The sequence below is a fragment of the Syngnathus scovelli genome, chromosome 11, assembly GCF_024217435.2.
Source record: "Syngnathus scovelli strain Florida chromosome 11, RoL_Ssco_1.2, whole genome shotgun sequence".
Taxonomy (NCBI): domain Eukaryota; kingdom Metazoa; phylum Chordata; class Actinopteri; order Syngnathiformes; family Syngnathidae; genus Syngnathus; species Syngnathus scovelli.
In genome coordinates, this window is record NC_090857.1 from 6,696,864 (window position 1) to 6,720,509 (window position 23,646).

General features: G+C 42.0%; 1 protein-coding gene across 4 annotated transcripts; it reads right to left on the reverse strand.

Annotated features, from left to right (window-relative positions):
- Window positions 1-10,689: 10,689 nt before the first annotated feature.
- On the reverse strand, window positions 10,690-23,593 carry LOC125976818 (inter-alpha-trypsin inhibitor heavy chain H3). 4 transcript variants are annotated; one of them, XM_049732720.2, is made up of 23 exons: window positions 16,415-16,671; window positions 16,130-16,165; window positions 15,938-15,961; window positions 15,636-15,793; window positions 15,469-15,573; window positions 15,245-15,407; window positions 15,034-15,144; window positions 14,824-14,952; window positions 14,629-14,745; window positions 14,392-14,560; window positions 14,076-14,201; window positions 13,815-13,996; window positions 13,532-13,720; window positions 13,187-13,326; window positions 12,878-13,038; window positions 12,774-12,803; window positions 12,381-12,401; window positions 12,264-12,305; window positions 12,036-12,149; window positions 11,767-11,968; window positions 11,494-11,669; window positions 11,302-11,413; window positions 10,690-11,219 (listed from the first exon to the last, which is right to left on the reverse strand). In XM_049732720.2, the coding sequence occupies exons 1-23, from the start codon at window positions 16,589-16,591 to the stop codon at window positions 11,090-11,092; spliced, it is 2,814 nt and encodes a 937-aa protein (XP_049588677.1). In that variant the 5' UTR covers window positions 16,592-16,671; the 3' UTR covers window positions 10,690-11,089. The 4 variants fall into 4 exon arrangements, 3 of the variants coding, with proteins under 3 accessions (XP_049588677.1, XP_049588676.1, XP_049588679.1); XM_049732719.2 differs by having other exon boundaries at window positions 12,381-12,422; XR_011087703.1 differs by lacking the exons at window positions 10,690-11,219; window positions 11,302-11,413; window positions 11,494-11,669; ... (16 more) ...; window positions 15,636-15,793; window positions 15,938-15,961 and adding exons at window positions 17,189-17,300; window positions 17,489-17,661; window positions 17,831-18,032; ... (16 more) ...; window positions 22,910-22,939; window positions 23,050-23,593 and having other exon boundaries at window positions 16,415-17,114.
- Between the last annotated feature and the right edge of the window lie 53 nt (window positions 23,594-23,646).

Below are 23,646 nucleotides of genomic sequence, written 5' to 3' on the forward strand. Positions count from 1 at the left end.
TGAAAGAGATCTTATCATGTTCACCCAAACATTTTAAGCGGCATGAATTACCATAAGAAGAACATGTCCACAAGGCAAATTAATTAGGAGAATGTAGATAGCAGAGCCATAGATGAAAGAAGCTTGCCAAAATGGTATCGGGTTTTTTCCACTGGATGGGGGGGGTTGGAGGGGGGCGTGTCATTTGCCTTTTCAAACAATGCAGGTAACAGCAGGACACAGGGCGGACATGACACAACATTGTATGCTGTTGTCATTACTAGAAAAGCGATTATGCTGCTGTGATGAGCACAGACTGTATTTGTTCTCTATTTACACTTCCTCCCATGAGGGAAACTAAATATATAAAACGGGCCCCATCCCAAAGTATTGGAACGACAACGGGTCATTGTTTGGTTGGATGATGCAGCTTACAAAGTTTGACTTGAATTTTTGTGCCTTTTGAATATTGTCAATTCAAAATACAGCTTGTTGAAAATGAATATTTGACCATTAGGGCCGGTCGGTACATACTGCAATTGGGTAATATGAAGGACCAGACCAGAGCAGAAAGCGAAAACCTGAAACCAAAGTATGAGACAGACTAATTGTCAATCATGAGCGGTATTATGTTTGCTAGTTTTTCCAACTCTCAGAGTGAGAACATGAACCTTCTGGGCCCCCGGGCATGGAACAAAAGCCATATCTCCACTTTATTCATTACGCTGCCAAAATGATACCCCGTTTCCCCATTTCTTGGCTTTTATTCATTTTAATACACATTCTTGTTGAGCCCTGTCCCTCGCCGTCCTACTCGGCTCAGTCAAAATACTCCATGCTATCTCTTAACTTCCCTGATTGGTGGAACTGAATGTAGAGCACAAATTAAAAAACCCTGCGCGTTGGAAAAGTTTTTGCAGTAAAAACAATCTCCACTAAATTGTCAGACTCTTTGAAGACAAAAAAAATGTTCATTTTGCTTTGCCTCTATCTATAAACTACAACCGAGTGAGTGCCGGTAACGCGGTGGCATTGCCCAAAGGCAGATCATCAAAGCATATTTAAAAATAATAATAATAATAAGTCCATTCCAAAGTCCGCCTTTTCTGTTTCATTCCATGCAAGATAACCCAACTCTAATTGTTGCCATGCATGGCAGCATTCTGTCTTCTCAACACCTGTCCAGGTGGTCTGAAATGGGCCAAAAATGGAAAGATGAAAGGCTGCAATTGTTAAAGTACGCTTGAGAGACAGCCAAGAGACAGACCCCCAAATGGGGACAAAGCAAAAGCAGTCTGGAAGGAAAGTGTGTGTATGTATTTAGGGGCAGCATGGATGAGAGATGTCAACATTTGCATAACACGCACTCTTCATGAGTAACAAAGAAAAAGACAGACATGCGGACACAAAACTCCGCTTGATGAGGGAACAATGGTGGCTTCACGTGGACTACTTTTTCATGGCTTAGAATTTTCTCAGGTAGTTTTACAAAGTGACATTTTGCCAGACTTCAGGCCTTCAAAATTCTCACTGAAGGCACTCAACTAATTCTACTTCAATGATGACAACGTTGGGCCAACATCCGAAATGCAATCAATTGTTTCTGGTAGCCATGATGTGCACGCAGCTGGCAGCGGGGCAGGTGTAGCAGAAGAGCGCCGATCTGAGGCTGAATTAGAACATAGACGAGCAGACAAAGATGGATGATGGATGGTATTGATACAGGCGGCAGAAGCCTGGCTTTATCTGGGCGGCACAAGCTAGACCTGCCCGGGTGATGGGTGGCCTGTCAGCCTTTTGTTTATGGCCACCACCCATCTTTCATCTCTTATAAACCCCGAAAGCTCAGATCACTCAAAAGTGCCTCCATAGCCTTTGTCTCTTCATCTCGGACTTGAATCGTCTTTTTCTTTCTCCTAGATGAATAGTCACAAACTTATATTAAAGTTTCTATTGTTCTCTAGCGCCTGACGCGCTAAACATATTTTTTGTAATTTTTTTTAAACAGTGTAAGAATGTGTCTTTAGGATGCGCACGTCAACAGAAGAAGCGAAAGAGAGACGGCAGCGAGAAGACAAACCTAATCCAAGCATATCCCCATGAGTTGCACGCTTCCAATTAACGACGGGTTGCTTTATCAGTCTCCAATGGGTGATTGCTGTTTTTAATCATTTTCTTCCTCTACATGATTTACTCTCCCTCTATCAGTCTCTGCCTCTCTTATCATCTAACCCCCCCCCCCCCCCCCCACCCACTCCTGCCTTACTTCCCACCCAACCCGTTGCCTCTGTTTCACCGTCTTCCGATGAAGCCGCACTCTGACTAACATCAGTCGAGTCTGCGTGGAAAATTAAAACTTCAATGTGTGTATTTACAATCTTTTGTACTGCCACAAAAGCACTTGACACTTTAATCTAATTCACAGTGCAGTTTGAGCAAGTGTCGGATCCACATGCAGCTTCTCCTGACTCGTGATCTCCAAAAACACAAGAACATCCTCTTCTACGCTGGTTTTGTTTGTGCGATTGATTAGGACAACCAAAATATACCTGTCACATTGATCGATGTGCCCAGTTGAGGCGGTGTCGAGTTAAATCCCGCCGCCTTGTTGGCATGGTTATAAACGAGAGTCGACGTGCAGTTGACACAAATGTGCTTGTATCTTCTTTCATTTAGTCAACGTCTGACGGAGACCTAAGAAGGTGACACCAAAGCGGAACGCTCCTGCTCGGTCACCTTATGATGATTTGCAAACTTTGCACGCTCGTGCGTCGGGGTCCGACGCAGCCCACGTTCTCCTCTGGTCAAGGTGCTTTTTGCAAATGGGGCAGTTATCTCAGTCTAGGAGGTCGCCCGCCGCCTCGTGAAGAGCAGAACACCGGGAATACCAATCTCACGACGCGTGCGACTAGGTTGTTGCTAGCCACCATCCTCTTGGGTGGGCAATAACTCATCTCCCGGCAAGGCTCGGCCCTTATCTCAGCCGCCTTGCGCAGGCCCGCCCGGTGCCCGCTCTGTCTTAGGAAAGGATTTTCTGCTGCCCGGTGCCCGAGTTATGGATGAGGTTGAGGTGACAGAGTAGGCCTGTCCGTTGAGGTTGTCTTACTGGATTTATGTTTGGATGTGCAAAGGAATGTCAAGGTGTGTGCGTTTATACAGTTTGCGCGTGCGTTTATATCCGAGATTAATATGCCAGCTCGTCTTCATGTATCTCATCTCATAAGGCCGAGCGTTATTCTCCTAAGTTATTTAAACACGTGAAGGGCATCTTTACACTTGCATCTGAGCTTTTGCCCCTCCCACTTCCACGAGCGTACACACACACACACACAGACACACACGCATCTCTCCATCCTTCTATCCCATCCACACCGCCTCTCTGTGTCATCTCGGCCTATCAATCAAAAATGTATTAAGTCCAGAGTCGGGGCCGATCAAAGGCAGAATTCCTGGGAGGAGAGCAGATAAGGCCTATCTCATTAATAAGTGCTTTAGCATGGTGGAAGCCTGCGCGCCTCGCCACACCCTGCCTGCCTCCCTTTGATATCTAATTATCCATCCGTTTCATTCTGTCAGAGGAGGAAAGGGAAGATTCACAGTGTCATCACAAGCAAATACTGATGCGTGAGTGGCTCGCGCTCACAACGAAGGGCTGCGCCAAACATGGGGGGGGGAGAAAAAAAATCTAAATGTGTAGAGAGTGACATGTGTAAACAAATGCAAATGAGATGTTCTTGCAAGAGCGACTGGGCCTAGCCTCCAGATAATCTGTCAAGCAGGATCGATCTGAATGAGTTCTTGAGAGACTTTCAATACAAACGGCAGCCAAAACTGGTCGTAGCTCGTCATAAGTGCGATATCGCTTTCTCTTGAGTAAGAAATGAAACTGTAGCAGGGGTGTCAAACTCTGGCCCGCGGGCCAAATTTGGCCCATAGTGTAATTATATTTGGCCCACAAAGACAAAATGTGCATCGACTTTATGTCAATACTACAATTGCAAATTGTTGCAAGTTTTTTTTTTTTTTTTTTTTAAATTACCAATCATCTTTGTACAAATTTGAACGTTTTTTACCAGTCTCAGATTCCAAAACTAGTTAGTCATCAGTTTGTTGTGTAGCTTGTACTGTATATAATATAATAAGAATTTGACACCCCTGATAAAACAACCGTGGGTGAAGGAAGTCAAAAGCAATAAAGTAAATACAGCGGAGAGGACACAATGGAAGGCGTGGAAGTATGAAGAAGGTGGAAGAATTCAGAAGAATAATTAGCAGTGCAAAGTGGAGAAAGGAGAGAATTAGGGGAGAAAGACTGGGGCATTCTTTTGCTTTCTCTTCTTGCTTTTCTGTAAGAGTAGCTCAAGAAGATAAGGCTAAAAAGGTCCGTCAGTGTGTTGCCGAACAATCCGTTCTGTGTCTTCCCCTAAGTCTCTCTCAGTACTGCCTTCGATACCGCCTTCCTAATGGCACAACTCGGATTTCCAATGATGCCTCTTGTGATACGGCTCATCTCTGTTGGCATGCTCAACTCACATCACTTGTCCAATATAATATCATAGCATAAAGCCGGAACAAGCCCGAAACGGACTGTAATAAAACAAAATAAAACTCCCTTCAAGCGCAAACCTTCAAACCGGCGTCGTTTATTGATACAAAGAATTACGATTCAAAGAAGCATTAAAAAGAGTGAAATGACGACTTCATAGCTGTTCAAACCTCCGTCTGTAATCTCGCCGAGCAGAGCCGGGAGACAAACAGAAAACGGAGGATTTAGAAGAACAAAACGGACACAAAACACGGACCCAAATGCTTCACAAAGACTCCAAAGTCTCGCAAGCCGTCCCATGTCCCGTTGGAAGAGAAACCTTCATCTCAAGGCATTCGCGTTAGAAAAGAGACTTGCTTTAAGAGGAGGCGTGTCAAAGAGACGGGTCACAATGTTTACAAAGAGCACTTTTAATCCAAACGTAGCGTACCCCGGCTTTCATTCCCCATTTCATGGGATTAAAATAAAATGAAACATAAGAAAATACAAATTAATTTAGGAGTGACTTTGTTGTTTTGAAGGGATGGCTTCTAAGAAATCTTAAGAGAAATAAAGACAAAGAGTTTCACTGACTTGAAAATAATGCTCACTGAATAGTCATTTATTTACTGCTTATGTTTTTTTCCGACTAATCAGATGCATGCTCGCCACCGCCTCTCGTCTCTTTCTGACCTGTTGTGAAGCTGCCTGGAGGTTCGAATAAATGTCTGGTGCCAGTCTGCTTCACCCCAAGGCCTTCTGGAAGATGAGGGAGAGGTCAGCCGTGTGTGTATGTGCGTGTGTGTGTGTTTATGCAAATCGGAATGTGCGAGAGTAAGTAGCCAGAGAAAGAGATAATTCAGTCACGGAGCCACAAGACTAAACAAAAAAAAATACACGTTATACTCTGTTTATATAAACACGTCATAATACTGGAACTAATAGGTAGCAAAGCTATTCTGAAATCAGTTAAAAAAATATTTAATATAAGAATATCTGGAAAAAGGCCTCCAAAAACATAACAAAAAGATTTTAGCCCCCTCCACCAAATTTGTTCAGTTTTTTTTGTACTCCTACAAAACGACGCTGTCAGACAACAAACGGCAAAAAGTCGCTATTGCAACAGACCGAGCTGGTTGTGTCCACCTAATTTCTTGCCAATCCAGCATTGCTGGGTGCGAGCAAAGTCCGGCGACCTACAAGCAGATGAAAGAGAAGTTAACCTATAGGGATGAACCTAAGGCGGACCAGAACCAGAGGGGATCGCCTACCCTGGTGGCACCGCCTGCACCCCCCCCATATGAACAGATCTGCTTGTGATTTAGCTGTGTGGACACTCAAGAGTCTTCCTTCATTTTCTTTTCTGTTCCCAGGATATGTTGGCTAACGCGCTTTGGAAGGGGTGACGGCGAGGTCAGGGGGGCTCCAGTCGACTGTGCCCTGAGGAGGAATCCTGGTTGAGAGGGTGGGGGGGTACCCCTCTGGGACTGTGAGCCCCTCCCAAATCAAAAACAAACAAACAGAGTGGTCTTCTGATCTAATCTAGTCAAACTAAAACCCGCCCAAAGGAGCTACTAGACTGGACATTGGATTGTCATGGGCCCTAAAAAAAGTCACGAACTGTCTTTCCATCAAGACCTAACAAAATGGAGTGACTCTCTGGCACAGAGCGTGTAAATGAATGTTTACATAAACGTTGACTCGTCTGAATAAATTCATTGACTGAGGTCAGTCATGTTTGCGCATCTAACAGAGGAACAGAGCCAGAATTATTACACAGGCTTCTTGGCAGGGAAAGTCAACATGTTTGGTTCATTTCATTCTCACCCTAAACATTCCGTCACTGCATGAGCAGCTTTTTTTTCTTTTTGTGGTTTGAACATCAGACTAAACTTGGCTAACAGGCCTCCACACACACAATGCTAAACAATTTCCCTTTCCTTTACATTGGGAGCACCAATCGCAGCGCTGCGTTCTGTCAGCTGACCGGCGAGAGACGATGAGGGTGAGATTAGACCAATCAGGGGTCACGCTCAGGTTATCACAACCACTGGAAAACCGAAACAGATGGAGAACATATTCCAGCACCGCTCAACATCTACTGTCGGACTCTGTCGATCTTTCGGCCTGGTATTCTCCTGCTTCGCTGGACTGGAAGAATGTGAGATTTAGCACAGATTTGGAATTCTGGGTCATATTGCTTTAACAGGCATTATAATAAAAGCCTGACACGTAAACACAAACTATCAAAATAAATAAAAAAAACAATGTGTGCGATCTAGTTCATGCCCATTTTGACCACATTTAAATATTACAGAAGAATTTTGGGGACTGAGGCTTTGTGAAGACGCCACTTTCATTTCAAACACAGCAGTATTCCCTTAAAATGAATTATGCACTCACATTGCAAAAACTCTTTGGCGTCAATATGATTGATGTTGACAGAAAACAATTTCATCAAATAGGAAAGCGATGCAATACTTTGAACAAAAAACAAATAGCTCCCAAAGTCTTCTCATACAGTTTCAGTGAAAACTTAAAGAGCAAACGTTTCGTCAGCCAGTTTTCCCTCCACCTTAATTCCAAAGTCTGTCACAGGGTCCACACTTTGTTTCCCTTGTTTTGTCTATTTTGATATATAGTTGTTGTCCTTATCTGCTCATCTGCAATCCAATGTGGATAAAGGCAAGGCTTCTTTCGCTCATTCCACCACCCTTGCACCGAGATGACAAGCTGATGAGCGGTGCCACGGCACGAGGGCACGAGACGCTCGTCACGACAGAAAAACAAACAAACAAAGCGCAAGCGATAAACTGATGGAAATATGTACAAGGTCTTATCACAGATGCTAATTGTTTCCGTGTGGGAAGGGAAGGCGGTGGCGGCGGCGGCGGCGGCAGCGGAGGAGCCGAGGGGTGTACTCGAGGGAGGGCAAGAGGAACTTGAGAATATCCTGCATGTGCCTTTGGCCTGCGCCTGACTTCAGAGCTAAGCCCTCTCTCAAGAGAGGGTCAACAGCAGGTTCAACTTTTCACCTCGCCGGCACTAGAGAAGACACTAAATACCGAGGATTACATCGCGGCCCGCTGCAATATTGTCTGGCCTTGCACTGTGTTTTGGAGGACACACAACTTGCAAAGCCTTCCAATTCACTCAAGCACTTTAAGTACAATACAAACAGCACGGAAAACGGGCAAAATAAAAATCGTGCATTTGCTTAAACACGATCATTAATCTCTCTAAATTGTGTTTATTATATTCCATTATTTTGTATAGTTTGGCGTAATCCCATGAATTGCACAGGCCTCCGCTGAGTGAACTCGAGCATGCACCACCCGGCAATTAGTGTGTTCATAAAGCCTTTGACAAAAGAGTTGCAAGATAAGAAAATAAAAAGTGGAATTTGCTGCGTGCATTATACACAATGTTTTATTTGAAGTCTAAAAGCATCACTTTGTTTTCATGTCAAAATCACTCTAATGAGTTGAATAAATAAATAAGCACTTTTAAGGTGGGCACTTTGATTAATGAAATTTGATGCATCAAACAGAATTTAATAACTTTATCCAAATGTTGAGTTTTCTTAAAGATGAGGAAAACAGTTTTCAGGTTTAAAAAAATAATGAGCAGGGTTTGGACAATCTGGATTTTAGGGCCGATCACCGAAAAAAAAAAAAACTACCAATCTGACCACGACTGAGCAATATATTTAAATGACTTTTTTTTTTACTATATTTACTATTTAGCACTATAATTGCAACACATGCTAGTACTTTTCATACAAACTTAGTGTTTTAAAAAAACAAAGCTAAAAATATAAATTTCAAACATACGTTGATGCATTTCACTTTGTCTGCTTCTCACAATTAAGGAAAAATTCAAGACAATGATAATAGAGTGCGACTGGAATTTTGAGGGGTGCAAAGACAAAAGTTAGCAACAGCTTGCTGTTCAAATGTGAACAGTCTACACACAAAGCCCCAGTTGCATATCAGGTGGCAGGCCACAGACCAAGCACGTCACAGTTATGTGCACCCGGCGGATATACAAAGCAGGTTCCTCGGTGTGTGGGGACAGGTATGTGCCACCGGTCGGGTGTGTATGCACAGACAGGCAGCCGGCCGGCCGGCTGGCGTCAGAGGCAGCACGGCCGTCACAACACGGCACACGCCGAAGAGCCGCATACCAGGCACCCACATTGCGCGCACACAATGGCCACTCAGTGCTTGCTATCACGCACCAGCAGCATCAGCAATGTGAAATATTCACACAGACGTGCAGGGGAGGAGGTTAGGTTGGAGAAAAAGCTTTCAAAAGTTGGGCTTCCAAAGGGCTAAGAAAGTGGACGCTCATAGAAACTTTTTTTTTTTTATTTAGGTCATCCAGATAAAGGCAGACGTTGGTAAATTAGAGATGGAAATATTGAGGTTACATTTTTGAGAAGAAGCAATTATGGCAAAAACATTTGAAAATATGTTTGGACTGTTTTGCAGTTTGAACACTTTGGACATTTGGGGGGAAACAGATCACATGAATAAACAATAAATATGAATGAAAGCTTTTCATGGTGGTAAATAATGATATTCAATATTAACACAAAAATAAAAATAAGTCTAAATCAAATATGCGAACAGTAATTAGGGATGGATAGAATGTCAGTTTAGTCGATGAACAGTGTCATATTCATATTTGCCTTTTTTAACAATGGGTAAAAAAAAAAAGTGGGCATAATTTATTTATTTAAATTTTTAGTAAACGTTTTAAGACTTGCTGCTGACCCTGGAGAATTTTTGCACTTTATTTTTTCTCTACAACTTTCAATTTTAGTTATACCAAAATTCGACAACTTTATTTACAGTCAACTGTTTGAGTCTTGCTTTTGAAACCAGGAGTTCCCTGTACTTTTTATTAAAAAAATTAAAAGAAGCCTATCATTTAAGATAAAAAGAAAGCAATTTAAAAAAAAAAACACTTGGATAAAAATGCTGGAATCTATTTGAATGAAAAAAATGTCTCCAAATACTAGCAATTGGCCTCCTTGACCAGTAAAAGTCAGTCTTGGCACTGAAAAAAAATAATATCAGTCTATCTCTAAATGCTATAATCAAACAAATGGTATCAAATTCTTTGGATCTTCTACTTGTGTTTTAAGATATATTTATGCAATTCACCCAAAAACTCGTGAAATGTTTGGAGCATAGCAAAACAATATCATTATTGCGTAAACTCAGAGTTGCAAAGTGTACGATACCTGCAGCTGACTGGTGACAGACTTTCCACGGCTCTCTGCCGCCCTCTGCTGGAAGAAGAGGAGACTTTAAAATAGACACCGGGCTTCGGCTGGACGACATCCTTTTTGAAAGCATCCTTCTGCTCCGGCTGACCTCATGTTTCTAACCCTTGGGGGAATCAGGGAGATGAACAGCGAAGATGTTAATGTCAGCCATGTGTGAAGAAGTCGCTTGAGCATTTTCAGCAAATACAGCGAGGCCCTCTCAAAGTATTGCCGACACCCTGAGCCCTGCACATCTGGCGTTAATCACTAACACACACATGCAAAGAGAAACACACACGGACACATGCATACACACACAGGCAAACACTTGTGCAAAGATCTCCTTAAGAAAATCCCTCTCAACTCCTGAACTTACAACATGACTGGGTCAGCACACGTGCTGTGGATCTAATCACACCACAGCGAAGTAATAAATGCTGCAAGGTTGATACAGGTATCATTGGACATGATGCATGCATGCATGGGGGAGAAGATTTATGCTCAATTGTAAACAATAAAAAAGATAACACTAAATCATGTGATTAAAATACATAATGAGCCTAGTTTTGAATCTTGCAAGCTTTCTTAGTTTGTCAGCTGATTTGCAAGGCTAGTTTATATTTTGATTTTTTTTTTTTTTTTGTCGTTACTTGCCTTTAAACTGCAGCTTTTGATGTTCTTGCGTCACGTCAATACGCTAAAATGATCGATACACCTGTGACAACCTTTTCTTTTTTTTTTTTTGCAGCGACAGTATGGCAACTCGTTTGGACAAACTACGTAGAAGCCAACCTGTTCACATATTCAACAGATAAATAATGCATTGTGGAATGACACAGATCAAAGTATCAAAATATTAATATTAAGGGTCCACATTCCAGTTTCAAATTGCAAGGAAATAGGAGCAAACTACTTGTGAAAATATGGCTTTTATTTATTTTTACACGCAATGTAAAACTTTAGCCATATAAAACAGCACTTTGCTGGAGAAAAATAAAATCTCTCACTCAGATTTTCAGACACATTCACTCACATTTTCATTCAGGGTTACCATTTTCCACAGTTCCACTCAGCTTGCAGTTGACCCCAATTTACATCGTTAAAAAATTAAGTGTGTTGCTCCTTTCATGAGAGCAATTTTGGGGTATGCAAGAATAACCCAACATAACATTCTTTAACATTTGCAGCTCCCCATACTTCAAAACATTCTTTATCCAATGGTAACCACAATCTCCCACAGTATAATATGTGGGTCTAGAAATGATAAATGATTATCATAGATGTTGATATTTTTTTTTTTTTTTTTTTTTTTAAAAGAGGCTGGGCAAAATGTAGTCGGACGCTTTCCCGTCAATGAGACCAGCTCCATCATTGTCGACAAACCAGCAGGGAATTCTTTGCCCCTCGATCATATCTTTGCTGAAATCCTTCTGCCAGTGTCTGCGCAGGTGAGAAAAATAAGGTCACCCGATGCATGAAGACTTGTATGTTGAGAGCGTTTAGCTTAACAGGCTCATCCTACCTGGTCACATTGAGCGTCTGCCCTTTCACATACATGGTGGCGTCCGTTTTCTGCTGCATCTTCCCCAATTTTAAGTTGGACACTTCAAAATCAACCCCATGGTAGAACTGGCCTGAGGTTCAAAAATATAAATAAAATCATTGTGGTAAGAGTCACCAAAGGATATGTTGTTTATCATATGATGATTCCCACCTAGCAATCCATGAACGGCGTTGGATAAATGGTGGCTGTCCAGAGTATAAAAACCCAAATAGTTCTGCTGATAGTGGCGCCTCTTCCATATCTTTGTATGTCTGATGACCATGAACTTGACCGAGTGCCTCAGCGTGACTGTGAGGCTGCAGTTCTTTGTCAGACGAAGGTCCATGCTGCATGAGGAACCGAAATATTATTATCTTATAATACATGGCATCAATGGAGCCGCCAAAATTGTAATAATAAAAACAGGCAAACAGTTCGACTTACTTGGTGTCTTTGAGAGAGGCAAAATCCGTCCACAGTAACTTGACTTGTTTCCCCTCATGCATCAGCAAGATCTCCTGAGTGTTGACCTCCAGCTTTACCCCCAAAGCCTCGTGGCGGATTCCAAGACGACCAAAGTAGGTGAACATCTTTTGACCCGGGACAAATTTCTTCTTGCCAATAATCTCGCCATTCACCACAAAACCTGAAAGTAAAAAGGATTATTTTAGTCTCCGTGTTGCTATTATTTGATGTGTGTGCTAGGTCGTGACCTGATTTGGGGTCACGGACCAGGTTGAAAATAGTCCCAGGTTTGTCATTGATGTTGAAACACAAGGCATCTTCTCTGTCTGGGACTTCAATCATGAAATGTGGATCACCATCCACTGTAAACATAAATATAATGCATTTATACAAAAATGATTTCAATGTGAATCCAATGATGAAACAAAAAACAGTGTAGCAGCTTTATGCAACAAAGAGAGTAATATTAAAACTACCATTTGATTGTTGCCGTGAACTTGCCGCACGGCCAGAGGAACCTGAGACAAAGTATTCATACACTTTAATGTAGAAGAGCCCAAAATGCAACGATTAATAAGGACAAAAAGACTTACCCTGATGTCTCGGTTGATGAGCTGTTGATGCACACAAGAAAACTAAATACAAATAGATAAAGATTCATTTCAGTTCTCACAATCCATGGCATTTATAACCAAAGCCTAAAAGTATAAATCCAAATCTCCCTGTTTACCCATCTGGAGAGAAAAAATAGTTTCTGAATATGCTAAAACGTGACCGCATTTGCTAGCTGTAACCAAGCAAAATTAAATATTTGGTTATTCATGTAAAATCATATCGATTCATGCAAACGGTAGTCAGAATGAAAATTACTTTATGATTTGATTGGGGCGAATTTGCAGGACGAAGATCCAAACCATTGCAAACCATACAAATGTAAATCAGTATTGGCCACAATGCAACGATTAAGGAAGGTAGAAGCATCACACCTCTTTGGCTCTCTGCTCTTTGCCGTTGATCTGAAATATAAAAATTGTAAGCAAAAATTGCAGATAACCGCATGGCTCTTCTAAAACGTAAACATGACTTTTACCCTCTGTCAGCTTGTCAGCAATGAGGGGGCCGCCTGCTTTGTCCTCACTGTCAGGCTTGATTACCACCAAGGAGGTGAGCGGCGTGACAAAGTTGTAGCGCAGCGACATATCCAATGCCTGGGCAGTGAAGTTCTCATTTTCCTGCTGACTTCCAATGCGACTAGCAAAAAAGTTGCCTGCTGAGTATGACGCGAGAAAACTCGCTCCTCCAGAAACACTCTCAACAATATCTGTGATTGCTTTGAGGGTGAAGGTCAATTAAATAGCGGTCGAGATAAAGCGGAGAGAAACATTTGAAATGAGCAAACCTCTTCTCCAAGAGCTGCTGAATGGTGAGGTAAGCCCACAGACGCTCGGTGAAGTCCCCAAAGATGTACTCGTCTTCCAGATAGAGCACGTTCCAGTCATCCACTTTGGCCTTGCCCTGCACTTGGAAATCTTCCTCTGGCTGTGGCAGGAGAGAAATAAACCGTTCATGTTATCAAAATGATGCATTCCTCAAAAGTGTCGCTAAGGGCAATAACAAACAATAACAAAATTGCCTTGTAAAATACAAATTTAATAGATACTTTTGCATGCATACTTGCTCAACTTTGCGAAAGGGGAAAAAAAATGAGCTGACATTTGATATCAATTTGACTATTTTCACTCACCCCCTGCGCAAACACCTCCACGAGGAAATTATCAGGCTCGTTGCTGTCATCGAAACGACCGGCCACCACAATCTCTGAACCGTTGAACAGATGGCTATGGTGATTTTGGGTCAACGAGTCTACGGAATTACCCGGATACTTCAGGTTCACCTCCAAGAGTAGTGGACTGGACACTTCTTCATAAAAACCCTGTAAAACAAATCAAATCCACAGCAATCCAATTGTAATCCTCCCCTTGCTTTAAATAGTTTCATAATTATTATTTTTTTGGGTGGGGCTCTACTTGGAGTTGAAGAGCTGCATCCGAGGCCGCAAAGATTCTGCGGGCCAACCCTTTGTTCTGTTTGCCCAGCACATCCAGAAAGGAATACTGCACATCATTTCCAAATCCAAGACAAAACAGAGACATGTTCCCACCAATAGCCCGGCGGACATTCTCCTGGATGGTCGGCAGGTTGGACACCCCTGAGTACGCGGTCACATCATTCCAATTCCATCACTTGATAAATAAAATGAAAATACGTGGCGGTGAGATGAGGCTCACCGCTGTTTGGCATCCCATCCGTCAACAGAATAATCATATCCATGCTCCTGTCGGGAACCCGTTTGGATTCTCTTTCCTTCTTCAGCAGTGCCACCGCTTCCAACAGTGCACCGTTGATGTCAGTAGCTGAAAGACAAATAGAAAATTGTAAACATGCATTTCTCCCTTTGTAGTCAATTATGTTCTCCTGAAAAAAAATGTAGCTGTAGTAAAGTGAATATTTGCAACCTACGCAGCATAATAAATCAATTCAATTCTGGAATGTGGATCACGTTTAAGGCAGTAGTCACGGAAATAACCAAACGCTGATACCTACATCCCCTCTCGGTCAGTTTCCCAACGTAGTCAATGGCCTTAGTCACATTCTCTTTTGTCGCTTTCACAACGGAGTTTTGCCAAGTGTCAACTCTATCGTCAAACAGGATGAAAGTGAAGTGGTCTTCCTCGTGGAGATCCTTCAGAATGGCCGCCAGGGCTTCGCGGGTCTGCAAAAGTTTCCACAAACCATTACATCTAGTAAGAAGCTCGATGTAAACACAGATACTACAGTTACCTGTCTGATCTTTGTGCCGCTCATAGAGCCACTCCTGTCAACCACAAATATAACATTTTTTGGGACTGTGGGTAATTCAGGTGGGGAGAAGAAGTGCACAAAGTAGCCGTTCACCATCTGAAGGAAAATAAATACATGAATTGCAGTGTCGATTTAAAACACAAACAGGCGTAGTTTGGAGGCATCAAAGCTGACCTGGACTTCGCCAAGGTTTTCTTTTCGTTTGACATCATACTTGACAATAAAATCTCCTTCAATTTGAGTGCCCTCACATGACGGACATTTCTTTTGTTCCTCCATTGTTGGTGAGAAAGTAATGTAGGCCTGAAATAGAAAGAATAGATTGATTTTTAGGGAATTCATTTGAACAAGATCAACGTCATGAGTTCTACTAAAAGGCCTTACCTTCGTGTCGGTGACAGTTTTCTCCACTAGAGGGAGCAGCTGGTTCGTGAGGAATGTTGCGGTTGCCTCCACTGACGTCAGGCCTTGAGGCTCAAAGACGCGAACTCTGATCTATACACAGAAATCAACCAGTATAATATCACATTCAAGAGGATATATTAATATTGCTTCTCATTATGAAATTGTGAAGACACAAAAAGGTGGCATCAACCTGAAAGTCTTGAACAGGTTCTTTGGGTTTCACACGGGTCAGAAGCTCATACCGGCCCAGTTTCCTCTGAAGCAGCTCCTCGTAGGTCAAAACGAAAACCACATGACTTTCTGCTGCAATGTTAACAGACACCGAAAACTGCTCCATTTGTCTTCCAGATGCCCTAAAAAGATTTGTTGGTTGGAAGATAATGCGCTACATCCTGTGCCCTCACTTGAACTTACTTGACCAGTCCAGCAGTCTTTCCTGAAGAAACCGCCTTCTCATACTCTTTTTTGGCTTTCTCTTTCCCCTTCACCTCTCCAACATAAACTTGGCCATCAATTTCCCTGAGAGGCAAGTAAGGAGTTTGTAGAATGTGTTTACACTTGATGTAGTATTTTGAACTTACATGGTGAAGTTGGTGATGAAAGCAGTTTTTGGCAGCTCCACTTCGAAGAAGATTTCCTGGGAGATGTTGGCTTTGTTGAAAGCCTTGGAGGTCATGACGGTGTGAGCGAAACGTGACGTCACGGCACAGTCGATTCTGAAAGACTGCACCTCCACCATCTGAAAGGATGAACAGAACAGTAATCGTGCCGGATTAATACCATGAGTCACAAGGTTATGAGAAAAGTGGGAGAAGAATGACAACTGGTCCAACTGTTCACTGTTCTGCACATCAGTCATTATAGCCAGACTTGTGTTTCTTACATTATCAGATTTGGTGCTTCTTTTCTGTTTGTGAACACAAAAAGAAACAAAATAACAAAGTCATAAACATTTCATTCTTGGACGTACTGTTGCTCATCTTAATCGTGTTGTTGTGCAAATCAAGAAACAGTCCACACACCATCATTAGTGATTACTAAGCAGATTAAAATAGGAATAATTAAAATGGAATACCTTTATCGACTTGGTGCCTGCAGCTTTGTGAAATTCCTGCAATACACAATTTATTCCTGTTATTTCAAAAGAGTATCAAAAGAGTATCTTAGGACATGTGAATGGAACTTTCCAAGCAATATGTTACAACACACAACAATAAACATCCTGGTCTCGAATCCTACATGAGAATGCTCGTTGCAAGGTCATAAGTAAATAGATTTAAAAAAATAATAATCAAAAGTCCACCAAAGCTTAGGCTCAAATTTCAATTTGAAACACTTCACAGAATATCTGCAGAATTACCTCCACAAGCGCATCTCTGTGGGAAACAAGCAGAGCTTCTTGCCCCTGTGCTGCAAGCACAATGCAGAGATAAGCCCACCGTACGATTCCCCACAAAACAGGCATGTTGAAGACGAGGAGAGTCTGAACCACCAACACTCCGCGGCTGAAAACAAATGCTGTGGGAATTCCGGGCATGTGAAAGAAAGTCGACCCAGAAGTACTCGACTCCGCCCACTCAGGGTCCCAGAGGGGGAATTTCTGTTTACACTTAGACAGAGTGAGTCAGTGATCACGTTTTCCCGGAAACTGGCATGTGTGGGTTTGAGAATGCGAGGGAAGTGTTGTAACCCAAAGTCAAATCTGGACTTGCCCATCCAGATGGATAGATTTGTTGCACCCAAGAAAACAAAGGCAACTTTGTGCAAAAGGGAAGCCAATAATTGATTGATTAAATGATAAGTTTAAAAAAAAAACAGTTGAAAATTTGGACAAGTTTTATTCCACACACGTATAAAACTGCTCAGATTTGTGTTTTGTCATTATGGATCAAGAAAAACATCATTAGGCATTTTTTTTTCTCTAAACTGTTTTAAAGAGGCCAGACACAATGTAGTCCGAGATATCTCCGTCAATGAGGCCTGTGCCATTATTATGAATGAACCAGCAGGGAACATTTTCTCCGTTCTTCACATCTCTTCTGAAGTCTCGTTGCCAGCCTCTGTGGAGCAGCAAAAGTCTGCCATGAACAAAAAGCTGAAACTTATTTAAGAACACCAGTCGTGTCTTACTTACCTGGTCACATTGAGCTCATGTCCCTTGACGTACATGGTGGCATCTGGTTTCTCTGGGACTTCTCCAGGGCGCAAGTTTGTGACCTCGTATTCAAGCCCGTGGTAGAACTGACCTGCATGAGGAGCCACCAAGGTACGATCATTTTAGCTACTGTATAGTCAGAAGCATCATCAAGACTCCATCCATCCATCCATCCATCCATCCATCCATCCATCCATCCATCCATCCATCCATCCATCCATCCATCCATCCATCCATCCATCCATCCATCCATCCATCCATCCATCCATCCATCCATACCTAGCATCCCATGAACAGACGGTGACAGGAGGTGGGTGTCCAGAGTGTAGAAGCCCAAATAATCCCGATGGTACGGATGCTTCTCCCACACTTTATGTAGCAGGATCACAAACTTCACAGAATCTTTTAGAGTTACTGTCAGGCTGCGATCCTTGGTCACGAGAATATCCATGCTAGGGACAAAAGGAGAGATGAGTAAAGAAGAAAGAAGGGGTATAATGATGGATGAATGTTTTTTTGGGCCACATATAATAAGACTTGCAGATGTTACTATTGTGTTCGTGACTCTGATTCAGATGAGGACGCCAAAGGCCTTTTTTACACAATCTACTACTGACTCACTTATCTCCCTTGAGGGAAGTCGTGTTGGACCACTGCAACCTGATTCGATTGCCATCTTGGATCACTGAAATGCCTTTAGTGCTCACCTCCATCCTCACTCCAAGATTTCTGTGGATTATGCCAAAACGCCAAAAGTACGTATAGATTTTACCGTCGGGAGGAATTTGTTTGTCTCCTATGGTCTGGCCATTCACCAAAATACCTGATGAATGAGGAAACAAAATAATTCATCTGCATGATTTGCATTAGGATTAAAATGTTTTAGCATATGATCTTCTGTGAAATTAGTCCGACCTGACTTTGTGTCTTTGACAAGGTTGAAAATAGTTCCTGGTTTGTCATTGATATTGAAACACAGCGCATCGTCGCTGTCTGGTAGCTCCAGGATAAAATGGGGATCTCCATCCACTGCAAACAAACACATCCAATGATGTATTTTCATTTGTGATTCACGTCGAGTCGACCGAATTTATTGAAAATTGAGAGTACTGACCAAAATAAGAGGGTGGAGCATGGGCAGTAAGGGATGGAAAAGGTCGGGATGACATTGTATGGAAATGAGGGTCTGTACAATATCCCAGAAAAAAAGAAAGACTGGTAAATCAGTTGTCATTATTTTCACGAAAACACAACAATAAGTATTAAAAAAAAAGTCTTACGTGCTCGCTCTGCCGCTTGTCTTTCCTCTGTCAATGAAAAAAAGAGGAAAAATAATTTGCTACGTCACCATTCTAAATCAGGGATAGGTTTGACCGCATTCACAGATTGCGATTAAATTAATGAAAGTGTTGTTGTTGTTTTTTTTAAACATTACTAAAATGACTCTAAATTATAACCTTTAATTTAACTGAAAAAATATATATATTTTGAGGCAAAATAATAAAAAGGTCTATTGGTTGATTGCACAAAGTGCACACCCATAAATTGCATTTTTGACAAGTGCACTCAGTCCCGCAGGATACTATCATCTTGATAAATCTTGATTTGGCAATCGCACTCTCTTCCCTTGCAAACTTTCTGCATCTTTGTAATTGCAGCGACATCTTTCTAGCATTCTTTTGGTGACATAAACTTGAAATAATTAATCATAAATAAATAAAGATCCATGTCTCACCCTCAGTCAGTTTGTTAGCAATGAGGGGACTGTCTGTTTTGTTCTCAATCTCTGGTTTGGTGACCACCATGGAAGTGAGAGGGGTGACAAAACTGTATTGTAGGGACATCTCCAAGGCCTTGGCTGTAGCATTTTCTTTCTCATCCTGGCTAACAGTGTTGCTGTAAAAAAAGGATACCAATAGGAGCTATCCATCCATTTTCTATGGCTTTTTTCAAAGAGTGTCATAAATATTTAAGATTACCTCTTGTCCAGTAGTTGCTGAATGGTAAGATAAGCCCACAGACGCTCGGTGAAGTCCCCAAAGATGTACTTGTCGTCTGGATAAATCGTGCCCCAGTCCAGAGCACTGGTCTGGCCCTGCACTTGGAAGTTCTCCTCAAACTATAGGGCAGGAAAACAATTTAGGAAGCAATATCTGCTGAAGATTACATCTCAATATGGAATATGGAATTCTCTGTCAGCAACAGTGTGTGTGTGTGGTGCAATAAAAGTCAGAGAAGGTCTCACCCCTTGGCCGACCACTTCCACCAGCATGTTGTCCAGGTCGTTGTCCAGCAGTCGACCAGCCACCACAATCTCAGAGCCATTAAACAACTGGCTAAAGTGGTTGGTGGTTAAAAAACCCACTGCATTGTCAGGGTAACGTAAATCCACCTCGGAAAGCAGCGGGCTGGACACCTCCTCATAGAAACCCTGGAATGAATTCATTTATTTGGGGCATTCAATTTTTTGCCAATGTCAGTTCTTAGCTTTAGCTTGTGCTAATGCTGTAAAATGAACCTGCATTCCCCACCTGAAGTTGAAGAACGGCATCGGAGGCCTCAAAGATTCTACGAGCTAGTCCGTTGTTTTTTTGACTCAGCACATTTAAGAAGCCATAGTCCACATCATTTCCAAATCCGAGACTGAATAAAGTCGTGTTTCCGCCATTGGCGGCGGCCAAATTCTCTTGGATCCTTGTCGGATTTGTCTCACCTTCAGAAGACAAAATGAGCCCAAATTTGATTAAAAATAAAAATGACATCTGACTTCGACTGAGAAAGCAGCAAATGTAGAACATCTCTCCCAAATGAAGAAACAAAACAGCACATGCTGACCTGAATAGGGCATTCCATCAGTGAGTAAAAGGATCATGTCAACACTTCGCTCTGGGACCCTCTTCTCAGCTTTGTCTTCCAGCAGCATTTTCAATCCTCTTAACAATGCACTATTTATGTCAGTTCCTAGAACGAGAACAGACAATTTAAAAAAAAGCATTCTTAAGCGTATAAAATTGCAGTTCTTTGATCACCTCCTCTGGACCTCAACAAATCGGCATATTCTATGGCACTGGCCACGTTGTCCTTTGTAGCTTTGATCAGTGTTTCCTTCCAACAATCAATCTTGTCATCAAACTGCACAATGGCGAAATGGTCATCCTCTTTCAGATCAGAAAGGATGGCTTTCAATGCCAATCGGGTCTGGACGCAAAAAATTTGCTCGTCAGAACATTCCATTACGACAATCTGAGCCTGAGGGCATCACCGCTCACATAGTCGCTTACCTGGTGAATTTTATTTCCGGACATTGAGCCACTCCTATCAATCACAAACACTACATTTGTTGGCACTCTTGGCAGGTCGGGTGGTGCAAAGTAATGCACAAAGTATCCGTTCACAATCTGAAGGGCAGAAAAGGCTACGCTAAGTCGGCAAAATGGCGTTGTGGCAATCCAAAGAATTGATTAATAAGAAGTTCACAGATGACCTGAATGTCCCCGAGGCTGGTTGCACGCTTCACATCATACGAGATGACAAAATCTCCATCGATCAGTGTGCCATCACAGTCCGGGCATTTTCTCTGCTGATCCAGACTCGGTGAGAAGGCAATGTGTGCCTGGAAGTAGGAGCAAATCTATCCATCAACCAACTTGAAAACAGAAATCTTCTGAGATCGTGCCACATAATTGAGCACTTGGACATCCCTGCGCCAAAATTCAGCCGAAGACTTTCCAAAATATACCTTCTTCTCGGTCACAGTTTTCTCCACCATGGGGAGCAAGTCATTGGTGAGAAACGTCGCATGGGTGTCAACTGAAGCAATTCCTTGAGGCTCATAGATGTTCGCTACGATCTGATTCAAACATGTCCAGAAATTGTGACACTTCATTTCGCACCAATTTCAGGATTGGTAAATGAAAATGCAGTAACCTGAAACTCCTGGACAAGTTGTTTTGGTTTCACTCGGGTCAGAATCTCATACTGGCCCAGTTTCCTCTGGAGGAGCTCCTCGTGGGTCAAAACGAACGTAACGTTACTTTTCGCGGCGATGTTGACAGACACTGAAAACTTCTCCATCTTCCTCCCAGAAGCCCTTGATGGAAGCACAATAGAAGTCATGACATGATCCAAGTCTCATTTGTCTTTGCCGACTTACTTGACCAGTCCGGCGGTCTGTCCTGAAGAAACCGCCTTCTCATACTGTTTCTTGGCTTTCTCTTTCTCCTTCACCTCTCCGACATACACTTGACCATCAATCTCCCTGTGAAGAAAGACAACTGATCTGTGTCAAGGTCCCCAAGTCAGAATGGACTTTAGAACCGCTTATCTGTTGTGTAAACAAGAACCGATTTGTGTTTCCCGAAGCATGATTTTAAACCCAGGGTACATTCCGCCCACGGATTTTTGGCAATTATCCACTGAAGTCAACTATAACTACACCATTTTTAACAACCCTTGCTCTAAAACAGTCAAACTTATTTTTGTCCATAGTCATAATTTCCCTCGGAGGGCCATTATCAACGTATTCTATATACATACAGTATAGGCTACACAACAAAGGAATAATGAATAACTAGTTTTGAAATCAGAAAAAAAAACATTCTGTTTTAAAAGGACAAATGGTAATAAAAATTAGGAACAATTTCTCTATTTTTTAAAAGTGAAGACATTTGTAATTTTAGTAATGACACAAAGTCGATGCAAAATTTGTCTTTGTGGGCCACGTAAAATGATGTTGCGGGCCGTATCTGGCCCCCGGGCATTGAGTTTGACACCTATTCTCTAACATATCATCATGGTGACCTTACATGCTAAAATTGGTGATGAAGGCCGTTTTGGGGAGGTCCACTTCGAAAAAGATTTCCTGCGAGACGTTGGCTTTGTTCAAAGCCGTGGATGTTATGACGGTGTGAGCGAACCGAGACATCACGACACAGTCCACCTTCACACTGAGCACCTCCACCTGCCAAATGAAGTGATGCTTGTTTGAGTACACTCTTTATGCCTGGGGATGATCATGTTGGGAATTGCAGAAGAATATATATTCTCACCGTGAGATCCTGCATACTTCTTTTCTGTAAGAAAGAAATAGACAATTACACCTTCTGACATGCAAGTCAGCGATCCACAAGTGTGCAAAGCTGAAGTGCAAATTTTGAAAACTCTTAAATGCTCTGAAGCAAGCCACTACGTTACCACCAGGCAGTTTTGCGATCTGGAACGGATTTTTTATTTCATTATTATCATTGTTTTCAGAAAATTCAATATTCGGTTGAAGAACCAACATCCTGCAATGAACAATGCTTCACCTCAAGGAGTAAAGTCGGGATGTCACATAGTAGTTGATTTGTGTGTGTGTGTGTGTGTGTGTGTGTTGCAGACCAATATTTGAGTTACAGATGTGCCACCAGTTAAGTTGGGGCGAAAAAGCAGAGCCATAGTCACCCATGCACTTTAAGCTATTTATTGAACGAAAACATCCATAGTTGTTTTTAAATGCTTTTAAAAGTACTTTCAATCACGTAAAGCACAATTTGACAAATAAATAAAGGCAGCTTTACTGCTTTGGCCCTCAGCTAATTTCTTTACATTGTATTTAAAAAACAGTACCATATTTGTGTTTATTAAAATGCATCAAAAATGTGGTGGGCTAACAACTAAAACTTGATAAACTATTAAGTCAAGGTAAGTTTTGCCAAATACCTTCAGTGACCTGGCAAGATGTCTTGCCTCCTATAAAAACAAAGAGCAGACAAACAAACTAGAAATCAGAAAAGATTCTTAAAATGTCACAAAAAATACTCAACTCTTTTAAAACTTAATCCTAGACGTCTGAATATTACCTCGGCAGCTCCATGAGGTCCAGGGACGACCAAATCTCCCTGAACCGGGCTGGGCAGCCATAAGCAGGCGCTGCCCCACAGCAACAGTAGACCAACAGTCAATGCTCCAGACATGACCAAAGCTCAACTGAACACACAGTTACTTTCATCCCTAAAGTAAGTTCTCGTGCCAATGGGAGGGACCCCGTGCTGACCAACTAAAAGCCATGTCCCAGGGACCTTGAAAAAAAATATACATACCTGGTATCTGCTGTGTGTTTACACCATTGCCAAACGCTTTTTGCAACACTGCAGAGTATCATAATCGCCGCATTTCATATTAAACATAGTAATGTTTCGTGCATGACATACAGTACAAGCACATTTGCTGTACCAGCGAAATAAAATGTTTTTAAAGTTTCTTGCTAGTGAATAGTGCACTGTTCAGTTTGCCCCGCTCTCATTTTTTTTAATAGCTTAATGGATCCTGTGCTCACTTGTGCTGGAGTCGTCAAGTTGCTACTGTAGCTTTAGTGCAACTTAAAAAAAATAAAAATAAAAACATATTGCTGGCTGTAATTTCTCATATCGTGGCCAGGGGATTTTACGTTCACAATT